A 24,928-nucleotide genomic window follows, 5' to 3' on the forward strand; every position below is an offset into this window, starting at 1 on the left:
GTTATGGCGAGGAGGATATAATTGCCCTTTTAGTCCTCTCATAGATTTGGGAACTGTTTGGTTCAGCTCTAATATTATATCTGTCAAATTCTGCACAAGTACATCTACCATGTAGCATCATTGTATTAGCTATTCAGGTTTTCTTTATGCAATAAGTGCCTTCACATCCCCAATGGTGTTGTTACAACCTATATTCACATTCACCTTACCGACTACTACCAGATAAAACATTGCCCAAAATACTTATGCTACTAATAGGTGTAAATGAACTATTATAATTGCTAAGGTGGTATAATATTTTCATGGATGAATTGCCAGTTCCTTTTTGTTGCAGTGTATTCCTGTGGAGACATAACAAAACAGGAATCCCCTTTTAAAAGGGGGTCACAGCCAAATTATCCTCAAGACTTTTTATGACCTTGTTTTTCTTCATCAGTCTCACTGTGACAGTCTGCTGGCTCTGTGAGGGCGCTGTCACGACTTTAAGTACTTTGAGTCATTTGCTCGCTGGAAGTAAAAGGATCGATAAAACATCCTGCTGCTGGGCTGAAGCCAGATATGTCACATTTTCATTCAGGGGATGCTGCAGTGTCCTTGGAAAAGAATACAATTATTCCAAGGAAATTTTGCTTTAGTTGCTTTCGTCTGTTATATATGTGTTGCTGTAAATTGTCCCTAAATTGTGTCTACCAAATTCTAAGTAAGCTTTATTATAAATAAAGCCAAAAAAAAGACTTTCATACAGTTTAAACTCTGGTCATTTATTAGCTGTCCACAAAAGCATGTCATGGAACAACAGAAACTGCAGCATGAGTGTAACATTCCTCTGTGTTGTTATACTCTACCACATCCCTGCTTCTCACACCATGTATACTTTATATTTCATATATATATTTTGTACAATATACATGTTCTCATCAAAGGAAAAAAGAATAGCAAAAAAGTTCAACCCCCGTCCCCCTCGTTGATTTGAAATTTGGTGAATATCCCATGCATGTTTCCACTGCGTCTAGGAGAAGTGTTGTTTATTACCAGGAACAAATACGCAGGCACATAAATGCTCAGACAAACTAAGAGGAGAGTGTTGACAAAGCTGGTTTACAAAGCACATTCTCAACAACATTAAAACAAGAACAGCCATGCAAACCCACATTTAACGGCTTTGACCCCGTTTCTAATCAAATCGCAGCACAGGGGCAAGCTAACGTTAGCCTTTTTAATAGCATCACATTAAGACTAAATAAAAAAAGATTCTGGCTTATTCTCTTATTCTAAAGCCATATTCAGCTGCTGTTTATCACAATAAGACTAGCTCACTGTTATAATGCTTCTGAACTTGTGAGAGTAACACTTGCACAAGAAGTGCTTGACATCATTATGAACCTTTTTATCTCAGTGGAGACAAAATGGCTTGCATCTTTAAGTTGCATTTACCCTTTAAAGAACGTTTCACTTAAAATGTGGGAATGTTTGATGATTCGGTATAAAGCTTAATGTTATTTATTTCAGCTTCGGTGTTAAATCAACAAACTGGCACCCTGTAAGTTATACAATTTCTTTTAAAATGATGGAAATACATAAACAAATGTAATAAATGGGACAGAAATGTGAAGACAACTATTATATTCAGGGTTTTTCAGTCACTCATTTGTTTTTGCTATGTGTCGTTCAATTCACATTTATACTGTAGCTCAATATCCTGTGGCATATTATTCACCATACTACTCAGAGTAGTACAGTTTCACATACATTTTGCTTGATTTCAAAGCATCTTTTTTATATAATCTTTTATAACTTTTGTAAAAGAAAATAGATGTGGAATGTAAAATAAAATATAGAGTGCTATGTAAGTAGGTAAGAAAATAAAGCCGTAGGTTAATATCTATATTTCCCTTTCTGTAACTATTTATAGAACTTTAAACCAACTCTTATATGCTTTTATGTTTCTGTTCAAATGTGGTTGGGCCAAACACATATATAATTTATCCATTTTGAGTGTGCTACAATGATTTAAGATCTGTTCAAAGGTAGAGTCGGATTCCTGTAGGAACAACATCACAAACTATGAGGGCACAGGAGACACCGGAAACAAAAGGATGTTTCATTTTTTTGGTATGCTGCTGGACTAAAGATATTGCACATTTTTGTAAATATTAAACTTCTGTTGCATTGTTACATTCAATCAAATACTGTGGGTTCAAGATTCCTCCTAAATACAGATGGATGGTATCTTAGTGACGGGGCTCAATGTAGAATAAAAACAACAAAGGCTGCTGCTGAAAAGAAATGTGGCCAGTTTAACATTTTGGTCCTTTCAGATTTGATTAGTATTATATAATCCACATGTAGTTGATAGGTGTGTAGAAAGAATTATGTGGAAAAAAATGTTGAATTTCTGCACTGAGTTGATCAAAGACACAATATTTTGGGAGCAGATGTTTCCCAGGATTCACATGATTAAAAAACACATCTTTATACTAAAGCTGCTGGCTCTGACTTCACACGGTCACACCTGAGACAGATAACAAAACGCCTCGAACCGTCACATTAATAATTTATATAGACATCTGAATGTGACAATCATTATTTGTTAAAACAAGTAGAATACAAATGAAACCTGGGTATGAAACTTGAACTGGTACATTTCAGATCTCTATTTGGACATTTATTGATTGTCTCATTTTAAGTATTTTTCTTTAATTAATTATTGCTGTGTTAATAGTCTCAGGTGTTTGACATTTTGCCCTTTATTTTTAGTTTGAATATAAAGATGTGTTGTCTTAAATTGTGAATTTGATGACAAATGAAGGTCAATGGTTTAAGACATATAGAGTGTTTCCAGAACATTTTAGGTACAATTTGAAAGGGTGCGTTAAAGCAAATGGAAGGGATGCACTACACATATGAGTCACATAACTGTATCTCTAATAAATTCACTGTGATGGAATTCAACCTATCCTTGATGTTATTGAGGTAAAGCCGTGACTTTAAAATTCATCTGAGTGACCTACCCTGATCTTATGGAATTCATCAGAAAAAACAAAGTAATTGATGGCCTTTTTGACTGGTCGTTTTCCGGAACAATCCACACGCTGCTCAGCCTACCCATCTACACGGAAAGCACACCTAAAGCGAAACGGAGGATTCAAACAAACAAGATTAAACATGCAACGTTTGCATAAACAGACACATACAAACTGTTCAGGAGAACATTCAGTGAGACTGGTGTCATCAGCCAAACGGGTGTGGGAGTATACTGTACATCAGTTTACAAAAAAGAACGACCAGCACGATGACTTTAAGGACGTATTTACACTTTGCTTTGAATAAAGTCCCTGCCAATCCAAATCCATCTCAGCTCAGTCAGATTTGCAGTGGGTAGAAAGTTAATAAGCAGCGTTTCCCCTTCTCCCCTCTGCGAAAGTAGTCCGTGAAGAACGCTCTGCATAAAAAGCAATATCAGGGCAGCTCAGTTGAGGAGGTGTCATGCAAAGAACAGTGTTAGTGGAGTTATCACAAGTTAATTTCCCAGTTGGACATCCGTGTTTCCAGCATACGTCAGCATAGATTCCACTGAGCGGTGAAACTTCAGGTGTGGAAGTTCCTGTGATCAGTTTGGCCTCTGCACACAGTAGATATAACACAGTGAAACTTATAGAAGTGACAGAAATGTAAATAAGTCCACCTAAAGTCCGTCTGCTGGCATTGCTACGAGTCACTTTTATTGGTTGTATGGTAGGAATATATTTTGGCATGTGTCAAACTATACTGCGATGGCATCCACTTCCATAAGATGATGTTTGTAAACCTAAAGTCTCATATTAGAGATGATGAGAAAGCTGCTTTTATTGAGTCAAAATCCTACTTCTAGAACCTTTTTAAGCAAAAAAAGGTGTACAGAATTAATTCATGCATGTATCCTATATGAATTTCATAATCATGATTAGGTCTAAGTGATACTGCTGAGTGGAGTCAGTATTTGACAGTTCTCGTACTGTGAGGTGATCAGTGCCATTTTGACGAGGAAGAGAAAGTTCTCTATTTGATTTTGTCATCTTTATCCCTTAATGGGGGGGGGGGGGCTGCAACAGGCAGAATTAAAGGGAATCCCTGACATAAAAACCTCCGACAGCCCCCCCCCTGAGCAGTGGGGGCGGGACAGCTGTGGCTGGATGTTGGAGGCGGTGTTACATGGACGCTGCGCCTGGTTGAAGGGCTTCACACCACGGAGCCCTTGGAGGTGGAGAGGTGGATGGAGTGGATGCGGGCGGCCAGGGTCTTCTCCAGGTCCAGCAGGATGTCGGAGCAGATGCCGGGGCTAGAGGCGGGGCTCTCGGGGGCGGGGGGCTCGTACAGCAGCTGCTTGAAGCCGTCCAGTTCAACGAGCAGCACCATGTTCTTCAGGAAGTAGCCCTCGATGAAAGTCGTCAGCTCCGTGGCACCGAGGAACTGTGGTGTAAGAGATGAGGGGGTTTTACTATTCTGAAGGGTGATAAGAACATCAATATGAGACTTTTTATATGATGGAAGTATCTTTCAAATGATCAAACATTGTTTTTGTATTCCTGGTTAAAATCAATGCAGTGTTGAGTGTTGAGTGTTGTGCTCTGTAATTTTGGCAAAGCTCCCTGGGAAACAAGACTTTTGAGAACATGCTACAATGATTATGATCAGCAGGAGAGCCACTCTATTTGTTGTTGTTTTTGACAGGCTAAATGCCAACTAAAATGGGTAAAACAGTATATTATGAATATTGGAAATAGGAAGGCCTACATCTGTCGTTTAAAAAAAATCAATTTAGCTTTTGGACTTAACAATGCACTTGAGTCATTGGACATGTTGTTTGGATTGCTAGCCATGACTAGAATATAATTCTACTGAACAAACGAAACAAACAAATAAAAATGGTGGTCTTTAAAATCCAAATAATGAGTGAAAAGATGCTAAATGCTCTGTGAAAATGGGTGATAATTATCTAAAGATTCACACATACAAATAAATTGCTCCCTTGATAATATAAAAATGAGCAATAGAGAATCTTTAAGAGACGGTTTGATTTGTGTGAAAGGTTATTACGGTATTATTAATTTAAACTGCTTATTAACAATCTGTCTCACCTTGGCGTGCTTGTAGAGGTCCACACAGGTTTCCGTGGTGATGTTCTTGGAGCAGATGATCTCACAGTGTCTCTGAAGGGCCTCGAGTTGGAAGAATTTGGCTGCAGAGAGGAGCTGCAGGGAACAGTAGAGCCAAACAGAATGAGGCACAGGACTCGGGATTAGAAATGCTAATACTGTCTCTCTGCAGGCTGCGAGCGAGTCCCTCTTACCTCCATCACTTCAGTGTTGCGTATGTGCAAAGACTCAGTGCCTCCACAGTACAGATACTGCATGACCAGCTGAAATACAGAGGACAGGGCTCAGTCAAGCATTAGACATTACATCCATTAATCAATCCACAAACAAATAATCACTAGGCAACACTTTTCACAAGTGAGTATCTTTAAAACAAATTTTCAAGCTAAAATCTTAGAAAATGCAGTTTCTAAGCCCTCAAATATGGAGATTTCCTGCTTTTCTCTATTTCATATAATAATAAACTGAATATCTTTGTATTTTTGACTGACACAAAGTGCATTTTAAGACATTAACTTTGATATAAGGAACTGGAATGGAGTTTTTCTTATATCTTCTGACATTTTATGGACCAAATAATTAACATATTAATCACTAACACAATTTGCATCCCTAACCTATGGCAGGATTTTGATTGTTACAGTTTTCATTGGGTCTTTCTATCCTGGAAGACTTTATTTGCAGCCCTTACTTACTGCATTTTATAACGAAACCACAACGTACCTACATTGTTTTTAGATGATAACACATTTCTTACATGGAAAATATTGTACTTGACGTGGCTGATCTCGATGCAGGTGTTCTCTGCTGCTGGTCGGTTCTGGAGCAGCGACTTGAACCTGAATGAAACAGAAGAAATAAGTAGTACAGCTGTGTAAGGAAAGAAATACAAATAATAGCATACTAAACAGTTGTATCGTCCTTACCTGGCTGAAGCTGTAAACAGCAACACTTTATGTGCATAAAATGGTTTCCCCTCCACCAGGAAAGTTACATCAGACATGTCCTTGTTGTTGAGGAAGTGGGGGTCTGAGGGAGATCCAAAAAACACACCAAAGATGTCTCATTACTCAAGCCTGCTAAACTACGTAGGCAGAACAGCAAACAACAGAAGATTAAGCTAATGTGGTCATTAAGTCTTTCAAGGGTGATTCATCGCTATCAGGGACGCTTTATCAAATACAACAATTCACATTTCATTAGCATTCTAAAAGGCCGGCGGATTAATTTAAATCCGCTCCTCTGAGCCACTTCTTTAAATTGTAACCTTGAACATCTTGATCAATTAATTAGTTGTCAAAGGCATGATTCTCTGAGTAACAAACGTTAGGTTATTGTAAATGATCTTAATACTGATAATTCAAACACTAGGTGGTGGTGCTGCTACATTTCACTTCTCATGCTCTAATTATGTGAAATTAAAAACAAAATAAAATGTGGAAATGTCTATGACCTTCCTTACTTTAAAGGAGCTTTCAACACCTGATCAGACTGATAAATCAAGTCCTTACGAACATGCAAATACCTGCTGAAACATGATTTTCATTAACGTTAAATAGGATTTTATAAATGTGTGAGGTCTCCAGGCAGCCTGCAATCCCATACGAAAATGCTAACGTTACTGACTCCAGCAGGCATAAGAAAGAGTGAGATTTTGTAATACCTTGCAGAGGTTTTTATTATGCAACCAAAGGGAATGGGTTTTAAAACTTGGTACAAGGAGACCGTGAAAAAAATCTTATTTTAAACTGATTTATAAAATGCCAAGAAGAAATTGATGCATTTGTTAAACAGAGGTAAAAATAACCCATGTGATCTGCTTTTGAATCATTAGTCTGTGACATTTTGATCAGTATATATTTGACATTTTGAAGAGATGCATTACAAAAGCAACTCAAATTAAAATCAGCTCCAAGAGCTGGAAAACAAAGTCACAGAGGAAAACTGGAACCCATATCCTAGCAAGTGATTAACAAGTGATCTCTGACCTTTTCAAAAGTTGGGAGACATTTTCTTCCCGGAATAACAAGAATCTCTCAGGTTGCCACTTTACCACTAACCCTGCTGTCAGGCCGTCAGCTTCATCAAAACAGGAGAAGCCGTCGAGGAACAGAAACTATTTTTAACTCGCTCTCTTACCCAAGCGCGAGGTTTGCTTCCTCTTGAGCTCTGTCAGCTTTGGGATGGGGAAGGGTCCGTAGCACTGGGTGAAGATGACTGACAGATGCTGGCTTATCACCTCGTTCTGCAAACACGAGTGAGGACAGAAACTATACTGGTTACAGTTTTCCATGAGCATATGTAAAAATATATTAATGTGTTTGGAGTGCAAATAAATATATGCTAATATGAGAGTTAAAGGTCTCCTATCATGCAAAATTCACTTTTCAATGCCTTTTATACATAAATATGTGTCCCCGGTGTGTCAGGGAACTCGCAAAGTGTCAGAGAACCTCTCTCTTATACCTTATACCCAAATCTCTAAAAACGGGGGTACAACGGAGCAGATCCAGATTTGCTGCCGATTTGACATAATATCGGAAATGTGGACTGGCTTTACGCCCGCGGCCCTATCAGAAACGTTGCTATCAGAAACAATGCCCGACGTGTTTTGGAAGTAATATGGTCTTTGTTTAAATAATCTTTAATGTGGTTTTGAACATGATATGGCGTTTAATCACGGCAGCATTTAGCTGCATCCGTTTTGTTTTTTAAAGCTTTAGACCCAGAATCAGCACTTCTATAACAGGGCTGAAATATAGGGGTATGAGGGATGTCTAAAATGCACGATCTGGTATTTTGAGCAAAACACACCATAGACATGTTTTTTATATATATTTTTATATATCTGAGACTAGGGATGCATACCGGTATCCGGTATTACCAAAATACCGGTTACTGGTGGCTACGGTATACCGTACCGAAATCAGATCCGGTTTCGATACTTTATAAAAAATTAAAAAATAAAAAAATATATTTTTTAAATTTTTTAATTTTAAAAGTGAGTCCGTGGCCCGTGATGGCGGGTGTTATAAATTAGATTGCATAATCGTTTTTCTTCATATTTTATGTATTTTTCATTGTTTGTTCAATATTAGAAAGGTAAGTCCCACAAATGAACTGTGATGGGATTTGTTTTCTCCAGTGAAGGCAAATGTTGATTTTAAAGATGAGATTTGTTTGTTTGTGCAATGTCGAGATCTCATGGCCTTTATTCTATTATTTATTTGTTCTCTAGTCGAATCTCAGGTTTAACATTAATTATAACGGTGCTATAATGGTCTGTTTGCATTGACAAGGTGTGCTATTCACGCGGCATGATGGCGGGCGTTAAAAAAGATATTCCATAATCGGTTTTCTTCATATTTTTAATGTATTTTTCATTGTTTGTTCAGTACTAAAAGGTCCAAGAAGTCCCACAATTAAATGTAATATTCATTTGACATGTTAACTATATCGTAAAGCGCTTCATGGGAGTAATTGTGGGATGATACATTTTCAAAGTATCACGAAATGTATCGGTTGAGTATCGGTATCGTAAAAAAGTCAACGATATGCATCCCTATCTGAGACCCATAATATATGCCTAAAAATAGCATGATAGGAAACCTTTAATGACACTGTAGCACATGAACGCAGGACAGTTTGTATTCCCAGTCTTATGAGTCTGACGTTTTCTGTAACAATTTGTTGACATGCACATGAAAGAAAAGCCACGGTCACCTTGCTGGTCCGGAGGATCTGGAACATGAGCGGCAGGCCGAGTGTGATCAGCTCCTCGGTGTACTCGTCCTCCTGGATGCAGCTGAAGTCTTTGAGCAGGCCCTGGATCAGCGGCCGGCGGTGCTGCATGAAGCAGGTACGCAGGGACTCCAGCCAGGTGTGCAGCGTCCAGGGAACACCTGGGAACACCAACGCAGCAACAGTGAACACACAGCAGAGCAGAGCGGAGCGTTTCAGGGGAGGCACCGACCATGTTTCCATCAGTGAACTGAGGGGCGATCGCATGGTAATTAGTGGTAAATCAGAGGCTTCAGCGGGAATGCTAAACACCACTTGTGTAATTAAGGAGTGTAAAAAGAATGGCTACAGTATGATGAGTAAATGTGTATGTGAGATTAACATAAATAATGGCATGACAGAAGAGGCTTTGTGTTTGATATCTGCTGAAATGAGCAGATTAATGCAGTAGAAAGCTATTTTTGTTATTGAGTTATCATTTATTGAGCGGATTCCAGCTTCTCAAATTTGACTATTTTTTTTTATTTTTAACGTTTTATATATAAATAGTTTTGTTATCTCTGGATGATAGGATTTTGGTCAGAGAAAACAAGCAATTTCAAGATGTCACCTTAGGTTTTGGGAAATTATGATGTTTTTTCTATTACAGTTTTGACAAAACAATCCCACCACAAGGTCCATTTAGAAGCTACAGCCAGAAGATGGTTAGCTTAGCTTCGCACAAAGACAGGAAACAGTTAAGACTTGAAAACACTGGCGGCAGACTTGCACGGAGAAGGCGGACACACACGTACACTTATACAAAAAACTGTTTGCATACAAAGACATGTGCTACACACTAGAAATGATGATGGGGAGCTCCTGACAGCAAGAACAGGAGTTCCTTTGTTGGTTGTTTTTGGCTTCACAACATGAACATGTCAAAACAGAAAACAGTGTGGGACTGCTTTAGGAAAATAGGAGAATATAGTACAAGAGCTCAGTGTACTTTTCTGCTCAAGGACCTGCAAAGGGGTCTATAAAGACAGTCTTGTGTATGTCATAAACCTTTATGAATTCACCTGCGCCTGTTTCTATACAAATGCAACAAATTCAGCTTACCAGGATCTCCAAGAAACTTGTATCTCCATTCTTAGCGAGTATTTCTTAAAGGTCCCATGTCATGCTTTTCCGGTTCTTAACCGTCCCCTTGTGTGTTATGTAGCTTGTTCTGCATGTAAACGGTCTGCAGAGTCACAAACCCTCAAAGTACACCCTGTAGCGAGTAAAACTCTAACACAGAAAAGACCTGTCCATGCTGCCCCAGAACGCCTCGTTGGAGATTTATCTTTTTCTTCCTGGGTACAGTGACGTATTTACTGTAGGTATAGTGACGTAACGTAACGGCTCCAAATGGACCAATCCGTGGACTTCCTCACACACACACACACTCAATCTTTTCTCAGCTGCAGCTCCGCGGATTTCTCAGCCTGAGACGGTGGGACGCGGCGAGGCTGTGAGTCTGTGTGTGTTCGGGCTGGGTTTCGCTGTGTCTCGCTGTCTCGCAGACGGCCACTGGGATCACAGGTAGAGGGGGGGGCAGGAGCTCCAACGAGCCGTTTAGGACAGAGAGTGAATACACATACTATACAGAGATGCTGTATGAGAAACCAATGTGAGTTTGGAAAATTGCACAATATAAGTCTATTTTAGTAGACCTCAACAATGGAATTATGATCAGTAGAAATGGCCATGACATGGGACCTTAAACTAAATCTTTACATTTATAGCTGGCAAGTCATTTGTCTTTCAAAGCGTCATGCACAAGATTCCACCTGGGTGAACTAGATACTACAAACATAAAAACCAGTAGTGTAACAATAAACAAATTGATACACCTACATGAAGTCAAACAAAGTCCAACACGATCCAACTTCTTTGGAAACAACAGAGCTCTGAAGCAATGCGCTTTTAACACATCAAACAATAAGCGACCTGCTACGCTGATAGTAGGCATTTTTAACACTTTCTGCAAAAAGGCGGCACTGAAGTCTACCTTCAATACAAACAACTAATGGAGACATTCTGAAGACAACTCAAGATAAAGCCTGACTCTAAGATTGTGCTTTAATGGACAATAGAACAACAAGCCCACATGAATTAAAAAACCTCTCCCAGATCTCACAAGTGTAACATTTCTATAATTTCAGGAAAATTGTTGCAACTCTATCTGCTGAAAAAGTATCCAACCAATAAGCAACTAAAAGGTTCTTATGAAGAGACTGTTTTGTCAACTCAGATAAACTAGTCATTAATCCTAATCAGCCTCATCAGTAAAAATGAAGTGGAAAATGTTGGGGTGAAATCTGATGATTGCCACATGTATAAAATGAGCTTGAGGACACTTGGGTAAATAATCCTTTCTTACACCTTTAATCCAAGCTATAGAGTGGTGCAGGAATGAGTCAGCATTTTGGCACTTCTGGTTCACAAATGTAATGTTTTTGGTTAGATGCCTGAAATACGGTCTGAGGTAAACACACGCTTAAAACATGTTCAGCCCACTATGTGTCTGAAGCTATTATGTGACATAAAAACAGTGGTTGCTAACAAGTCACGATCATTAGCCGCCTTTAGCTGAGCGGTGGTGACGTGAAGAATTCAAGTGAATTTGTCCGTGATGTAGTTAGTTTATAGCCTACCGTAGCTTCTTCTACTTATAAGACTACACTTAAAAAATCAAAAAGGTGTTGTTAAAATGCGGAGGTTATTTTGCTGAACGAATTGTCTAAGTTTGATAAAGATGTGTTTGCCACAGATCTTATTTACTGCTATATTCTGAAACCAACTAGAAAAATCCCAACGCTTTTTGACGAGGGAGACGTTAACTTACAGGTCAGCCAAAAAAAAAACATCATCACTGAACCTCTCGATTATCACCTTGGATATAAAAAGCCAGGCCCTGCGACTGTTTGATGGTTGGATGAGTATTGGTGAGTGCTGAGCGCATGAGCACACCACCAGGACAGCTGGAGGCACAGGACAGCCATGCATGTGTGCCAGTGAAGCATGTATTAGTAAATCTGACCTAAGCTGCGGATGTCTATGGTGATGTCCACATGGCCGTGCTCTGCGCTATGGTACATGGCCTCTCTCAGGGCCCTCAGTCTGGCCTTTCCTGTTCGCAGCGTCCCTCCTCCGTTGGCCTGCGGCGGCAATCTCTTCTCCCCGGGCTCCGAACTCTCGGCCAGGATCTCCTCCAGGGACAGCACGTCGCCCTTTTCCTGCTCCGACTGGGACAGGAGCTTTCGAAATACATTCCTAGACGAAAAAGAGGAGAAAAATTTAACCCAGACAGAGATTATTTCAGTTTTATGGTCAGGTTAAGAGATAAAAAAAGAATTGAGTTGTAGGAGGGTCGGAAAACAAGCACAGCCTGGGGTCAAATATGCTTAGAGAAGTTGTGAAGTGGATGATCACAGAGCGGAAAATGTTTCTAAATTAGGCTTACACGCACTGTGTTAACTCCACATTAAGCACATCCAGCTCTCCAGCGCTGATGACACTCAAAATATTCTCATGGGTTTAATTAAGCAAGATGGTGCACTCTGTTCACAATATTCTCAGCAAATTCATAAGTATCTTTTTATAATTTTAAGAGCAGCGGTACTTTAACAGAGCAAAATGTGTTGAACATTTTTTATTATTTATTATTATCATTACTTAATTAATTAAATGTAAACATTCTTTAGATTGTGGATTGGGAATGACATACAGTAGCTATTATAACGTTTTTTGATAATTCTTTTATTTCTTACTCTTTTGAGAAATCAGTATTGTAAGGAATCTTAATTCACCAAACACAGAGTATGAAAAAACCGAAATATATAGAGCTGAAATCAAAGATCTCCTATGTAAAAAAAAAATTCAAAACTGTGGAAATGTCGCAAATGCACAATTCATTAGAGCTGTTTCTGCAACAGAATGAGCGTTCCTCATAACGTATACTGTGTGATTGAAGCCAGAGGATGCATCACCGCACCATCTGCTTTAGTTAGTAGGGGGTTGGGGGGGGGGGGCAAGGATCAGCACGACATCATATCTTGTTCTTGAGATTGTTTGATCACACTGATGACAAGTTAGTGGGAGGCTCACTGCCGTCACTTTGAAGCTGTTCATAACATTTTGTTGATGTCCCTGGAGTTCAAGCATACTGCAGCGGTATCTTCTCTGGTTTAGAGCATCGTTCGACATTACATGGGCAAAAATATGAAGACACCAAACATAACACCTCTAAAACTAATTGGGATCGAGCTCAAATCTTTAAAAAGCAGCCATACCGAATACAATTTTGTGCAATGTCCTTATATTTTTATGTCATGCAGGCTAGGTCCACAACAGTTAAAGGAAATACACTTACAGTATATACATTAGAAGATCAGCAATTTAAGCTAGTTAATTAAGTTAATTAATTATTAATGTATCTATTTAAACATTATAGTTTAATTTAGATAAAACTTCCTTTTTAAATTCCAGCTTATCGTACAGATTCATGTGAACTTTGGCCAAACGTGTCTTGGTCAGATCTGGCAAACTAACTCTAATAAAAGCACGGAATAAATGAATGTCAATATTCTAATCTAATTTAAGGTAAGACTAGTCACATTTCTGAAGAAGTTTAAAGGGTAATAATTATATATTTTTAATCCTGACGGCTAATTTCCAATTCTTCTATTTCTTTTTGCCTTAAATAAAAACGTCATGTCATGTGATCACTTTTAAACCCAACCATCTCAAACCAATTCTAATGAAGTTTGAATGCACTCACACATTGCTGCAGAATGATTGCCACACTGTAATTGACTGTCTTAATAATGCTGTATTGTGTTTGTGGGTACCCACTCCACTTCCTGACAGCTCTGACTGCTCTGAATGTTAGCAGGCTTAATCTCACTGTGCTGCGGGGTGAATGATGTAAAACTGTTGCCATAAGTGAATGCTGAATGGACCGCAGCTCTTATCGTCGGCTGTAGTCTGACAGCGAGGGATCGGCCTCTCATAATCTGCACGACTTTGCGAGAGGCAGATTGACAGAGCACAGTGTGTAAATGGATCAATACTGTGGTAATAGATACATCTCCGCTGACTGGCACTGTAAGTGTGTGTGTGTGTGTGTGTGTGTGTGTGTGTGTGTGTGTGTGTGTGTGTGTGTGTGTGTGTGTGTGTGTGTGTGTGTGTGTGTTTTCCCGTATTACCTGTGGCCATGTGCTGCTGCCAGGCTGAATGAGTTCATGTCGCCCAGCGGGAGGGAGGAGATGCCGTTTCGACACATGGTCCCGATCATCGGGTCGGCCCCTCTCTCCAAAAGCAGACTCACCAGCTCAAAGTTACCTAACCAGGGCGAAACATGAATAAAGGTTGAATACACTAAAATACAGCAAACATCGGATGTTTTACATCCATTTACGTTGATCAGTGATGTAACGGAACTATGTCCATTACCACATTGTATTATAGCTAGCCTATGAACATTTCTGACATATCTCTATCAAATAATTTCAATTTTTCGCTACTTTATACTTTGACTCCATTGCATTTCATTTCATTTTAAAACGTTTAACGTTAAAATGCTCATTCATGTATTCATAACATTCTGCATAATATGTAATCTTGACTTTTTTAATATTCATGACAATGCTCATTTAAAAATCAACTGATATTCGCATTGCTTACTCAACTTTTTATATCCTTGTTAAGTACATGTGAGAGTAAAAATTAAAACAGCAGAAGATGAGTCTGAACCTGAATACAATTATTCTGTGTTTCACTTATTGCTATTCATTATCTAAATGTGCACTGGAATTATGGTCTTTATTTCTTCTGCATTATTTATTATCTAATGAGCACAATGTTAATAGTGTTCATTATCTGAGGCTTTGTGTTTTGAATCAGTTGTTACTGTGGCAACGCGGCTGCCCACACTTTTCGTGAGGTCAAAATAAGATTCACTGTTGTATGTCAACTTGTTGAGTTGAACTTGAAAACACTTCAATTAGGAATAAATTATATAAGACAGCAGCAGTGCAGAAGGCTTTATTCTAAATAAAGAGACAATCATTGGGTAAATACGGTATGTGAAGTATTTAAAGGAACAGTTTATTTCTGTCAGGTTGATTTGTGGCTACAGCTAGCAGCCTGTTAGCTTAGCTTAGCATCAAGACAGGAAACAGGTGAAAGCAGTCAGCCTGGTTCTGTCCAAAGGAAAGAAATATGCTTCAAGCACCACTAAACTGAACTTTTTATTTAACTGTTAATACGAATTGGGAATTCATCTTTTCAAAGTGTTAGAAGTGTTTATGTCAGGGTTGCCAATGTTGGGTACCTGGCTGGATTGAGATTTTGATATGGGTTTAATTACACATGCACACTAGATTACTGCTATTTTGTCAGTAGCGGGACCTTAGCATTTATATAGGATATATATACAATATATACAAATACACAATATTGGACACAGACTATAAAGGGCTCAAAGTTTCATTCACTAATGAAAGTCAAACACATGTTTGTTTCCACTGTTTTATTGTGTGCATAGGCCTGTCGCGATCGCAATTGATCTGCTTGAGCAGCTGTCAACTCAACATCGTAAATAACCAACCAAAAACAATCGCCGGTTCATCTTGTTTTGCGTGAGAATAGTTTGGGCAGCGTGAGAGCGTGAGATTGAGAGTGAAAGCGTGTGTCACACGCCAGATGCGTGAGAGTTGGCAACCCTGATGTTTATGTACTAGACTAGAGTATTTCTTCGGTGGATTTTCCACTGGTTGCCCTGGCTACCTCACCTTTGACAAGACTTCTTCAGTTTGTGCAAATTAAACCCATTAAAGTGTTCCTTTGTGAGTTTTTGTATGTCTATTTTATTACATTTGAACAAGCCAGGTTAGCTGTTTCCCTCAGTGTCCAGTCTTTATGCTAAGCTAAACTAACTAGCTGTTAGCTTTAGCATGATATTTAAAAGTATCTCTTCAAACCATCTGGAGAGACAGCAAATACACTGCCCCAGGTTTCAAACTTTTGTTCAAATGCACATTTGCTTCTGCTTTGACAGATACATCCAGTCAGATTAATAATACATTTTTGACGGAATATAAATATCTGTCGCAGGATCTTTCACAAGTGGCTGCACAGCAACACAACAATGAGGAGGAGCAGTTCAAATTCAGTGCATTCATGATTCTCAGATAGTAATTGAAAGTGATGAATTAATTAGATGACTAAGGCAGAGTGAGCAAGCCTTCTGGGGAGCTAAGATTTAAAGCATTTCATGACTAATCCTTTAAGCCAAGAACAAGAATACTTGGGTCATATATAAACGCCCGGAATCTAAAAATATAACATATTAGCTGCTTGTACCTGCAGCAGAGGCCAGCTGAAGCGGGGTCTCCGTGTAGTTCTCCGCCCCATCCTGCAGGGCGCCCTCCACATTCGCTCTGTTATCCAGCAGCAACTGTGGCAGGGAGGGGGGAAGGGGGAACAAACCAGGAGGGAGGGCAGGGAGGGAGAGACGGTATGTTACACTCATGTTGGCAAAACAGGAAAATCCTCAACTATGGGAAACCTAAACCAGCTCATTTAGAGATGAACTGTGGACACTAAACACTCTCCTACCCTCACTCCCTCATCAGCTTCTTATTGTTGGGGATGACATGCCTGAGCTGAGAGAGGAGCAACATGGTTTCTTGTTCTGTCCAAAAAACTGTGTTGATTAATAATTGAAAAAAATGCTCAGGGTGACGCTGCTCATCAGGCTTTCAGCAAGTGTCAGTTCATACAATAATGAATGCAACACAGTGTATTATATATTCAAAGAAAAAAACTAAACACTGAAATCAGGCTGGCCTCTGGAGGTATTGTTGGACCAATACTGAGATCAGTTCTGATGAAAAGCAGCGGGCTGGATGACTACACATGATAAAAGCATACATTAATACAAATATATATATATATAATAATTTGGAGAGTTTGCCTTTTCCTCCTTCACATAATTATTGCAGATATAGGATAAAGAATGGGAAATGGAGAGGATATATGGCATTTAATATTGTTATTAATATGATCATTATAGATTTCAGGGGTACAGGTTAAGGGTTACAGGTCAGAATTGTCACTACCTGCACAACAGGCACGTGTCCGTGTAACACGGCGAAAGTGAGAGGCGTCCCCTGGCGCGTTTCAGGATAAACTGAGGGGTGCTTGTTTACTGTGCTTGGCACCTGGGAAGTCATAGGTGAAGTTCAGGGAGAGAGATATACAGCCATTAACATTCACAGCTCAGGGTGGGAGATAGAGGGGGGAGGGGGAGCGAGAAGCAGTGTGCAGGAGGAGAAGTGTAAGCAAAGAAGGGCAGGGTGGCACAGGGAGAATTCCCCTTTTGAGTTTCACAGAAAACTCTTGAGCTTCTACGTCTCTATCCTAACCCTTAAGTGAATATTTTCCTAGTTATAACTCGCTGACCACACTATCTGCCGAGCTCCATCTTTAAAAGTGTTTCATTTCAAAGGGGAATGAAACTGGAGAGAAAACACAACATTGGCAAAGACTGAAAACACTGTGGAGACGGGCGGTGCTGACTCATGAACAAAGCGACATCGGAGTCAAACTAAAGAGCCATTCAGCCCTGATGCTGTTCTGTGATTTCTAAAGTGCCTTTATCACAGAGTAAATTGCAGAAATGATTCCTAAATGTTGCCAGGAGGACGGCCTATTTTCAAAAGACGTTTAATGTAATGTCACATCTCATCAGAGCGCTGATGCTAAACAACAGTGGGACTGTTAGTGTTGTTTTATTCACGCTGATGAATTATTAATTAGTTTATAATAAAACGCAGAAACCAAGACTGCAAAATATCATGACTCTAGAGAAGTATTTCAACAAAAGGTTTTACATAAGTGGAATGCTCAAGCAGTGTTATGCAACTTCATTTCATTCACTCAAGGGCTCAGTTCACCCAATTACAATCAGAAAGATGTTTCTCACTTGCCTTGCGTCGTATTGAGACATTTTGTTTTATATGTCAAGGTTTAAAGAATCCTGTCAACACCTTGATACAGTTGAGGTGATTGGCCAATTTACCTCAGTGACCTCGCACCTGATTTTTTTTACCACCACCACTATTTTCTAAATCCCCACAAAACCTTATGAGAATAAAGTCTGTGGAAAATGTTGGTGTTGTGGTGGAGTTTTTTTGTTATCCTTTTAGGCTTTTTAGCCCACAAAATGTAGAAATGACTTCCTTTGGCACCAATCACAGGTTACAGCTATTTTGCTCTAAACACCAAATGAAGCATGTTTAGAAAATAACAATGCTCTTTACTATAACACATCTAGACATAGCAAACATTTTCCAACTGCAATTGACTTTCAAAAATAATCTTTCACATGCTAAGCATCCTTGAAAAAAAGTGTTGATTGTAATTAAGTTAAACTGATTCTTAAAATATTTATTCCATGACATGGACTCCTACATTTCCACAGGCAGCACTTTGCTTTAGAGTCAGCACAGCTGCACTGAATACAGCCACTTAACAAATGGAGAAATCACAACAAAACAAAAAGACGGAGACAGAATCAGGATGTATATTAACAAAGCCTCACTGTTACTTTGAATGCTCTGAGCTCAACACAAGTGTAATGAATGTCATGCTTCATGTGGTAGCAGGTTACACTAAGTGCACACACTTGAACAACAGTAATGCATTATTGATGCGGTTCAAAGCTACTAAATGCTTACAGTGTAAAAAGTAATGAAGTAACTGGTACACTGAGGGACTACTAGTGGATTATAGAGTGGTGCAGTAAGGACCTGGAAGTTAACATCGCAAGGGCTCCGTTATGACAATGCAATGATATTTTTCCATTGCATTTCAGAATATTGCAGAAAATAAGCTTTGTGGCAAACACACATTTATTTATTATCCTTACACATATCGTTCAGCAGGATAATCTCCACATGTTAACACCAATTTATAGTTTTTTAAGAGTCAATGCATTCACTTGAAGTTAATTGCTAATGTTATAAAGGCTATAAAAAAACTACATGACGGTCACATAACTTTACGTTGCGACCCCTAAGCTAAAGGCGGCTAATGTTTTGGCGTGATGTTGTTAAGTAGTCTCATTTAGTCACTTGTTAGCATCCGATGTTTTTAAAAACACCTGTCGTGTATTGACTGACATTTTATGTTGTGTAAAGTAAACCTAAAAAAAGGTCTTTAGCTTGTATTTACCACAGACCTGATTTCATGCATCTAACAAAAACACGTTCAAAAACTAGTTGACTTCGAGAATGGGAACCGGAAGTGGTAAAATGCTGACTAATTTCTGGGTCTTTGGACTCATTCCTGCACCACTCTATTTTCACTCTATCCTTTATTGTTATCGGTGCACTTGGTGTAATAAGCTGCCAGGAGAAGGGCGAGCATGCCAACAGCAGGCGAAAGGGGGGGGGGGAGACAGAGAGGGGGGAGAGAGAGAGCAACACAAAGTGGGTTCATCGTTTTCACACAACAAATGTAAATGAACATTTTGGACAAGGACAAAGAATGTGGAATTTCTGTGACATTTTGAGGGTATCTATCTGGTGAGCACTGACCTCACTGTTGATGTCGGCGCCGGCGTCCAGCAGCATCTGAACCATGGCCTCGTCACCACGGACACAGGCGTACATGAGGGGGGTCATCCCCTGTGGGAGAGAGGGGGGGGATTCATTTATACAATGTACTTCTGTAGAGGAAGGGTGATGCTTTCAGATTGTTTGCAGCCAATCACAAACTGAATTTATTTAATTTCCAAATAGTAAACAAGCTTTATTGAGCCATTCTTTAAATCTGAAAAATCTGAAATAGAGATTTCCAGGGAATTAGTCTCAGTTGTAAACAAAAGTTATATTATGAAAGATATATATTCGAAAAAAGTAAAAAAGTAAATCTGTTTCACATACAGTAATCACAAAGACTTCATTGAGGATAACAGTGCCCAAAACAGAAGATTCAAGCAGAGTTTGGATCATCATAAATTAGATTAATTATATACATAAATAGTAATCAAGATGGATCTAAAACAGCTCCAGAATAATTAACTTTTTTGGATAATTTTTTTTAACTATGACATGGTGAAATTATCGTCCAATTAAAAATGACCAAAGACTTCGTTGTAGTACAATTACAATAACTACTTACAGTAGGCAACACTGGCAGATATAAAACAAACTAAATATAGCGTTTTATATATGTTTTATTGCATTTTTAGACAACATGTTCTCTCTGTGAAAAAGGTTGTTTGCTTTTTGTCTGTTCATTCCCAAATGACTGTGTTCAAGTGCTCTTTTTTAATGTACTCGGTTGCTGGAGTTGAGCATGTTGATTCATTATCACACTTAACAAACACACATGAGTCTTTGGTCTTTTCTCTTTACTGTAACATGAAACATGTGGATTTCAGCATGAAGCCATTTAGAGACTATGAGCCGATATTTTAGCATCGCACCAACGGCTGTGCTTGTTAGTTCTATAGGTAGCCAGGAAAAATCTCTCTTAATGTTCTCTATAGTTTTTAAAGAGAACATTTGAAGTGCCATATGTGCATGTTCACTGCTGGATACTAATCAGCCCCAAGACTAAAAATCACACTAAAATATGCCCGGTATTCATTCCTTACATCCAAATCCATGCCAATTACCTTGCAATATGTCAGAAATTATGTAGCAGTTGTTGGTGGATCTAATACATTTTAGAAGTTGCACTCCTAACATCATATTTTATATTTCTAAATTCCACCATATGCACACAGCGCATTAAGATCTTTTTTATTTGTTACAGACATAGTGTAAACTACATGAGGAGATGCTTGTACAATTAAACTTGATCCAATGCATGTCTATTCTGTACATTATTAGGACATACTGTACAACCTTATTGGTAATAATGATTTTCTATCAAATACAAGTACAATTGTCACAATTCAAAAACTGCCCTTCTCTTACCATCAATGCATTGACCACAATATTATCCTAACAATTACCCATTTATGATATGAATACAGTGAACTAAATAAGAGAATAGAAAAATTCTAATCAAATTAATAATAGACTAATTAATAAAGAGGTGTGACCAGAGTTCTGGTATTAATGGTGACCATCTTTCAGCACTATCTGTTTCTATCTTTAATCCTGCTCTGATCCTTTTATTGTATAACGCTTTCTACCCTGTCTCTCCATTGCTTTATGCTTGGGGGCTGCGTCTTCTGACATTAAACTGTTATACATATAATTGGTAGAGTTCTCAGTAAGGAAATCACATTTCTATCTGTCAAATTATCGGGCAGAGTACCATAAATATAAAGGGCTGGATCCAAAGTGAAGGCGATGCCCAACACCTGCTTGAGCCTGACATTATGTGAAACCTCATTTAAGTGTTATTGCAAGGTGAAACATAACAAAATAACTTTCTATAAAAGGCAGGTGGTGAGTTTTACCCATTCATCAGATGTACTGGTCTGAAACAAAACCGGTTTTAAAGTGGGCAAGCTGCCATTAAACAGCCTTCAATCATAAGCCAAATCTGGGCCATTATGTTCAACAAAGGCCTTTTATGACTCGCTCATAATAACACGGCGAAGCACTTTAAGACTGGTATCCCTTCGTGGTGATTCATTCTTAAATATTTCCTGGACGCCGATCCACTTAATCAGCAGACAGCTAAAGGGCGATATGTTTGGCGGACCCTGGTGATCATCGTGATGAGTTCAAATGCCTCTCAGCCGGGATGACAGAACACAGCTTTTACTTTATTGGCCATGTAATGCTGCCTGGCCCACTGCACCATTTATTGGGTTTTACAAGTGAATCAAAAGTGTGTATGTCACCACGGTTTGTTATTTATTTATGGAGTGAGGCAGAAAAGTGTCAAAACAACGTGTTAAACTCAAAAGGACCTGTTAATACTGAAAACAGTGAAACAATCTGACTGAATGTGAAATGAATCAACCTGCCGAGAGACCAAAATGGAGGTAAGGGCCTCTGTACACACATCCATTATTTATATGGGTATCTGAGTAGAAAGAGCTTCTTAAATGAACTCAAACAAGCAATGGCTTTCTCACCACAGAAAATCAGATTGCACTATAAACTTCCACTTAACAGCCCGAGGAATAACCAATATTTCCATTGACTGGGGAAGGTAGAAAATCCCAAATGCCATTAACACGTGGATGCAGTAAGACTGAATATCGACCCGAAGGTGGAATTAAACCCAGTCTGGGAAAAGTGTTGCAGTATTAGGCAGAGGTGGGGGACTCGAGTCACATGACTCGCATATTTTTGGACTTGAGACTTGCTTGACTAACATTGATAAAAGACTTGACTTGACTTTGACTTGGTATTCATGGCTTGAGACTTGACTTGAGACAGATGACTAGAAAGGACTTTACTTTTTAAAATTAAATATTTGCATTTGTTTTTGTATTGTACGGAGCCCCTAAAGGGCCATGAAAAAATATATACTGTATTTTATTTGCAAGAGAAAGTTACCGGAGCGCCAAGTAGGAAGTGGAGAACACAGGAGACAGCCGTTTCATTGCAGACTGTTATGTTTATGTTGGGAAATGGCAGTGCATACATTATTTTAGATATATTTAGAACTCGGACTCTCATTGACTTCATTTAATCGCTACAGCACCAGGAGGCAGCGGGACGTGTAACTCCGCCTGGCTGCTACTTTTTAACCACACACACCTCTACACACATCGAACTGCCCGATTAATCCCCCTATTACTAGTTTTATGAAGGAGATGTCCGGTCGCTAAGGCGCATGATATGTGTGTGTGTTTGTGCTCTGCTCAACTCTGTGTGTGTTCGGTGTGTTTGTGTGTGTCCGACAACAGCATTTGTTTTCAAATTACCATGAACAGTAATTTACACACATCTGGCCAACTCCATATGTATATGTGGGTGTTCCCAAATGAAAGAAATGTGTTTAATCTTAATGTCGCACTGTCTGCACACAAACACACGCACACATATCATGCGCCCGGTACATACACTATTGCATTGTATTGGCTTTGATGCAATATTTCTTTAGCACATACATAGGCCTTTTCTCAATCTCGAGGAAACTGGCTTCCAAGCCAATATTTCAAGGATACTACGTCATCGAGTGCAGCTGAAGGACTGTTCCAATCTCCAGCATACTTGGAATTCCACCGAGGCCGCATCCTTGGTTTGGGGGTAATTTCGAGGCTGCACCCAAGTATGCTGGAGATTGGAACAGTCCTTCAGCTGCACTCGATGACGTANCACTTATCTCACAACAGAAAAATCGATTGGACATTCCTGCAGAAAATAATCGAGCTGAGCCATGTGTTCTACGGGTGAATAGTGCGGAATTACCTGCAAATGTTGGCGCTCGTGTTTAATGGGGACAATGTGACCCCATTGACCTTGACTTGTCCTTTCTCGAGTAGAAGTGTGGCTTTTAGCAAATCAAAATGTCATCCAGTCCTCATCAAGCCTTTCGCTTCTTATTGGCCAGTCATTTCCTTAAGAGTTGCAGCAGTGAAGTCTCTGGAGGAGATTGTTCAAAGGTCGGGCATTAGGGGATTGAGCTTTCTTTGCTCTTGACTTGTGAAGCCATTCAGACGAAGGATTGGCTGCCTTTCCTAAAAAGGGATGGCATTGATCACGAATCCCATTATGCCCAGGGCTTGATCTCCAACAGGCCAGACAATCCTTTCTCCCATTTCTCTTCTGAAAAGACCTTTTTAAAATGGAGCTTTTCTAATGCAAGAGACAGGAAAGTCTGTATAATGGCCTATCCATTACACGCACATGCATTGGCCCGTGCATATAAAACCACATACTTAAAGGGCCAGATGTAGACTTGAAGCGTTTAGCCGATAAATAAATTAGTCAATCGACAGAAAATAAACGTACTCAATGAGGAATGAGATTTTTCTTTGTTTTACAGTAGGTGATAAAGAAAATTTGGATTTAGGTCTGTTTGTCTAACAAGTTAAAAATAAAAAATAAAAAACATCACCTTGGCTTTTTTATACATTTTTGAGAAAGACAGTTTGAGGACAAAACTATTAATAGAGAAAATAAATTGCTGATACATTTATATTACAATTAGCGTTATTTATTAAGTATTATAAGTGACACCATTAGATTTAGATTGACTTGAAAATGTCAGCAGCTGAGGTAAAATGACACCTGATGCATTGTTTTAAAAAACTTAAAACAAGACTTTGTTTGCGTAATGCACAGAAAAAAACCGTTTTGTTTCAGGGAAAAACCGTTTCAGGTATAGTAAAAGAGCTCCAATTGAAAAGTTTAAGGTGTACCAGTAAACCAGCAGGGTGTTATTCCCTGTTCAAAACTGTCACTCCTGTGAACTTCTGAAGTTGGAATAAAAGTGTCTTTGGTGGATGGATCTGGAAATTACTTTAGATGTAGTTTTACTAATGCTGTCAAACTTTTAGGGACTGTAAAGCTGATTGTCTGGCTCTCATTTCAGCTGAAGGATCTCAAACTTCTCTCATAAAAGCTTTTCCAAACCTTCTGATGAGTGCTGTTAAAATGCTCGATTATGAGGCTGAAAACATGGCTGTTTTTCTCGAGTCCCTTGTAAGTTGATTCTCAGACATTCTCAAGGTTATTAGCTCGTATGCCTGCTGGTCAGGCTTGCATCCATCTCCATCAAGGTTCAGTAAACACTGCGTAATGATTTGTTAGAAGCTTGGCAGCCTTCAGTCCACTGAACTCACCGACCACCTCAGCAGCAGAAGAAGAACAGAAACAAACAGATTCATTTTATTTATATTAAATACAATTGGTTTCATTTTTAGTTTCTTGCAGAGAACAGAGAATGGACGACACTCCAATACTGTCCTTTTTAAATATGAAGCTTGAGCATACAGACAGTTAGCTTAGCTTAGCTTAGCATAAAGCAGTTGGAAACAGCTAGCTTAAATCTGTCAAAAGGTAAAAAACACATCAACCAACATCGAGAGTTATACA

General features: G+C 39.0%; 1 protein-coding gene across 1 annotated transcript; it reads right to left on the minus strand.

Moving 5' to 3' along the window:
• Window positions 1–745: 745 nt before the first annotated feature.
• LOC104950966 (ankyrin repeat and BTB/POZ domain-containing protein BTBD11-A-like) lies at window positions 746–20,272 on the minus strand. The gene is made up of 13 exons (XM_010777593.1): window positions 20,252–20,272; window positions 19,508–19,597; window positions 17,027–17,128; window positions 16,269–16,362; window positions 14,111–14,246; window positions 11,944–12,176; window positions 8,859–9,037; window positions 7,275–7,380; window positions 6,062–6,164; window positions 5,893–5,974; window positions 5,330–5,398; window positions 5,118–5,231; window positions 746–4,482 (listed from the first exon to the last, which is right to left on the minus strand). Exons 1-13 carry the CDS (start codon window positions 20,270–20,272, stop codon window positions 4,219–4,221), a joined length of 1,593 nt encoding a protein of 530 aa, XP_010775895.1. The 3' UTR covers window positions 746–4,218.
• Window positions 20,273–24,928: the final 4,656 nt, after the last annotated feature.

The sequence above is a fragment of the Notothenia coriiceps genome, unplaced genomic scaffold, assembly GCF_000735185.1.
Source record: "Notothenia coriiceps isolate Sejong01 unplaced genomic scaffold, NC01 NC01_scaffold00000339, whole genome shotgun sequence".
Lineage (NCBI taxonomy): Eukaryota > Metazoa > Chordata > Actinopteri > Perciformes > Nototheniidae > Notothenia > Notothenia coriiceps.

Excerpts from the sequence above, each read along its gene's own strand:
- LOC104950966 (XM_010777593.1), bottom strand. The coding sequence starts at position 20,272 with ATGCTCAACTCCAGCAACCGA. Across the intron at positions 19,598-20,251 it reads TGCTCAACTCCAGCAACCGA|GGGATGACCCCCCTCATGTA; the intron begins GTACATTAAAAA and ends TCTCTCCCACAG. Across the intron at positions 12,177-14,110 it reads GCAGCAGCACATGGCCACAG|GAATGTATTTCGAAAGCTCC; the intron begins GTAATACGGGAA and ends TTTTTCGTCTAG.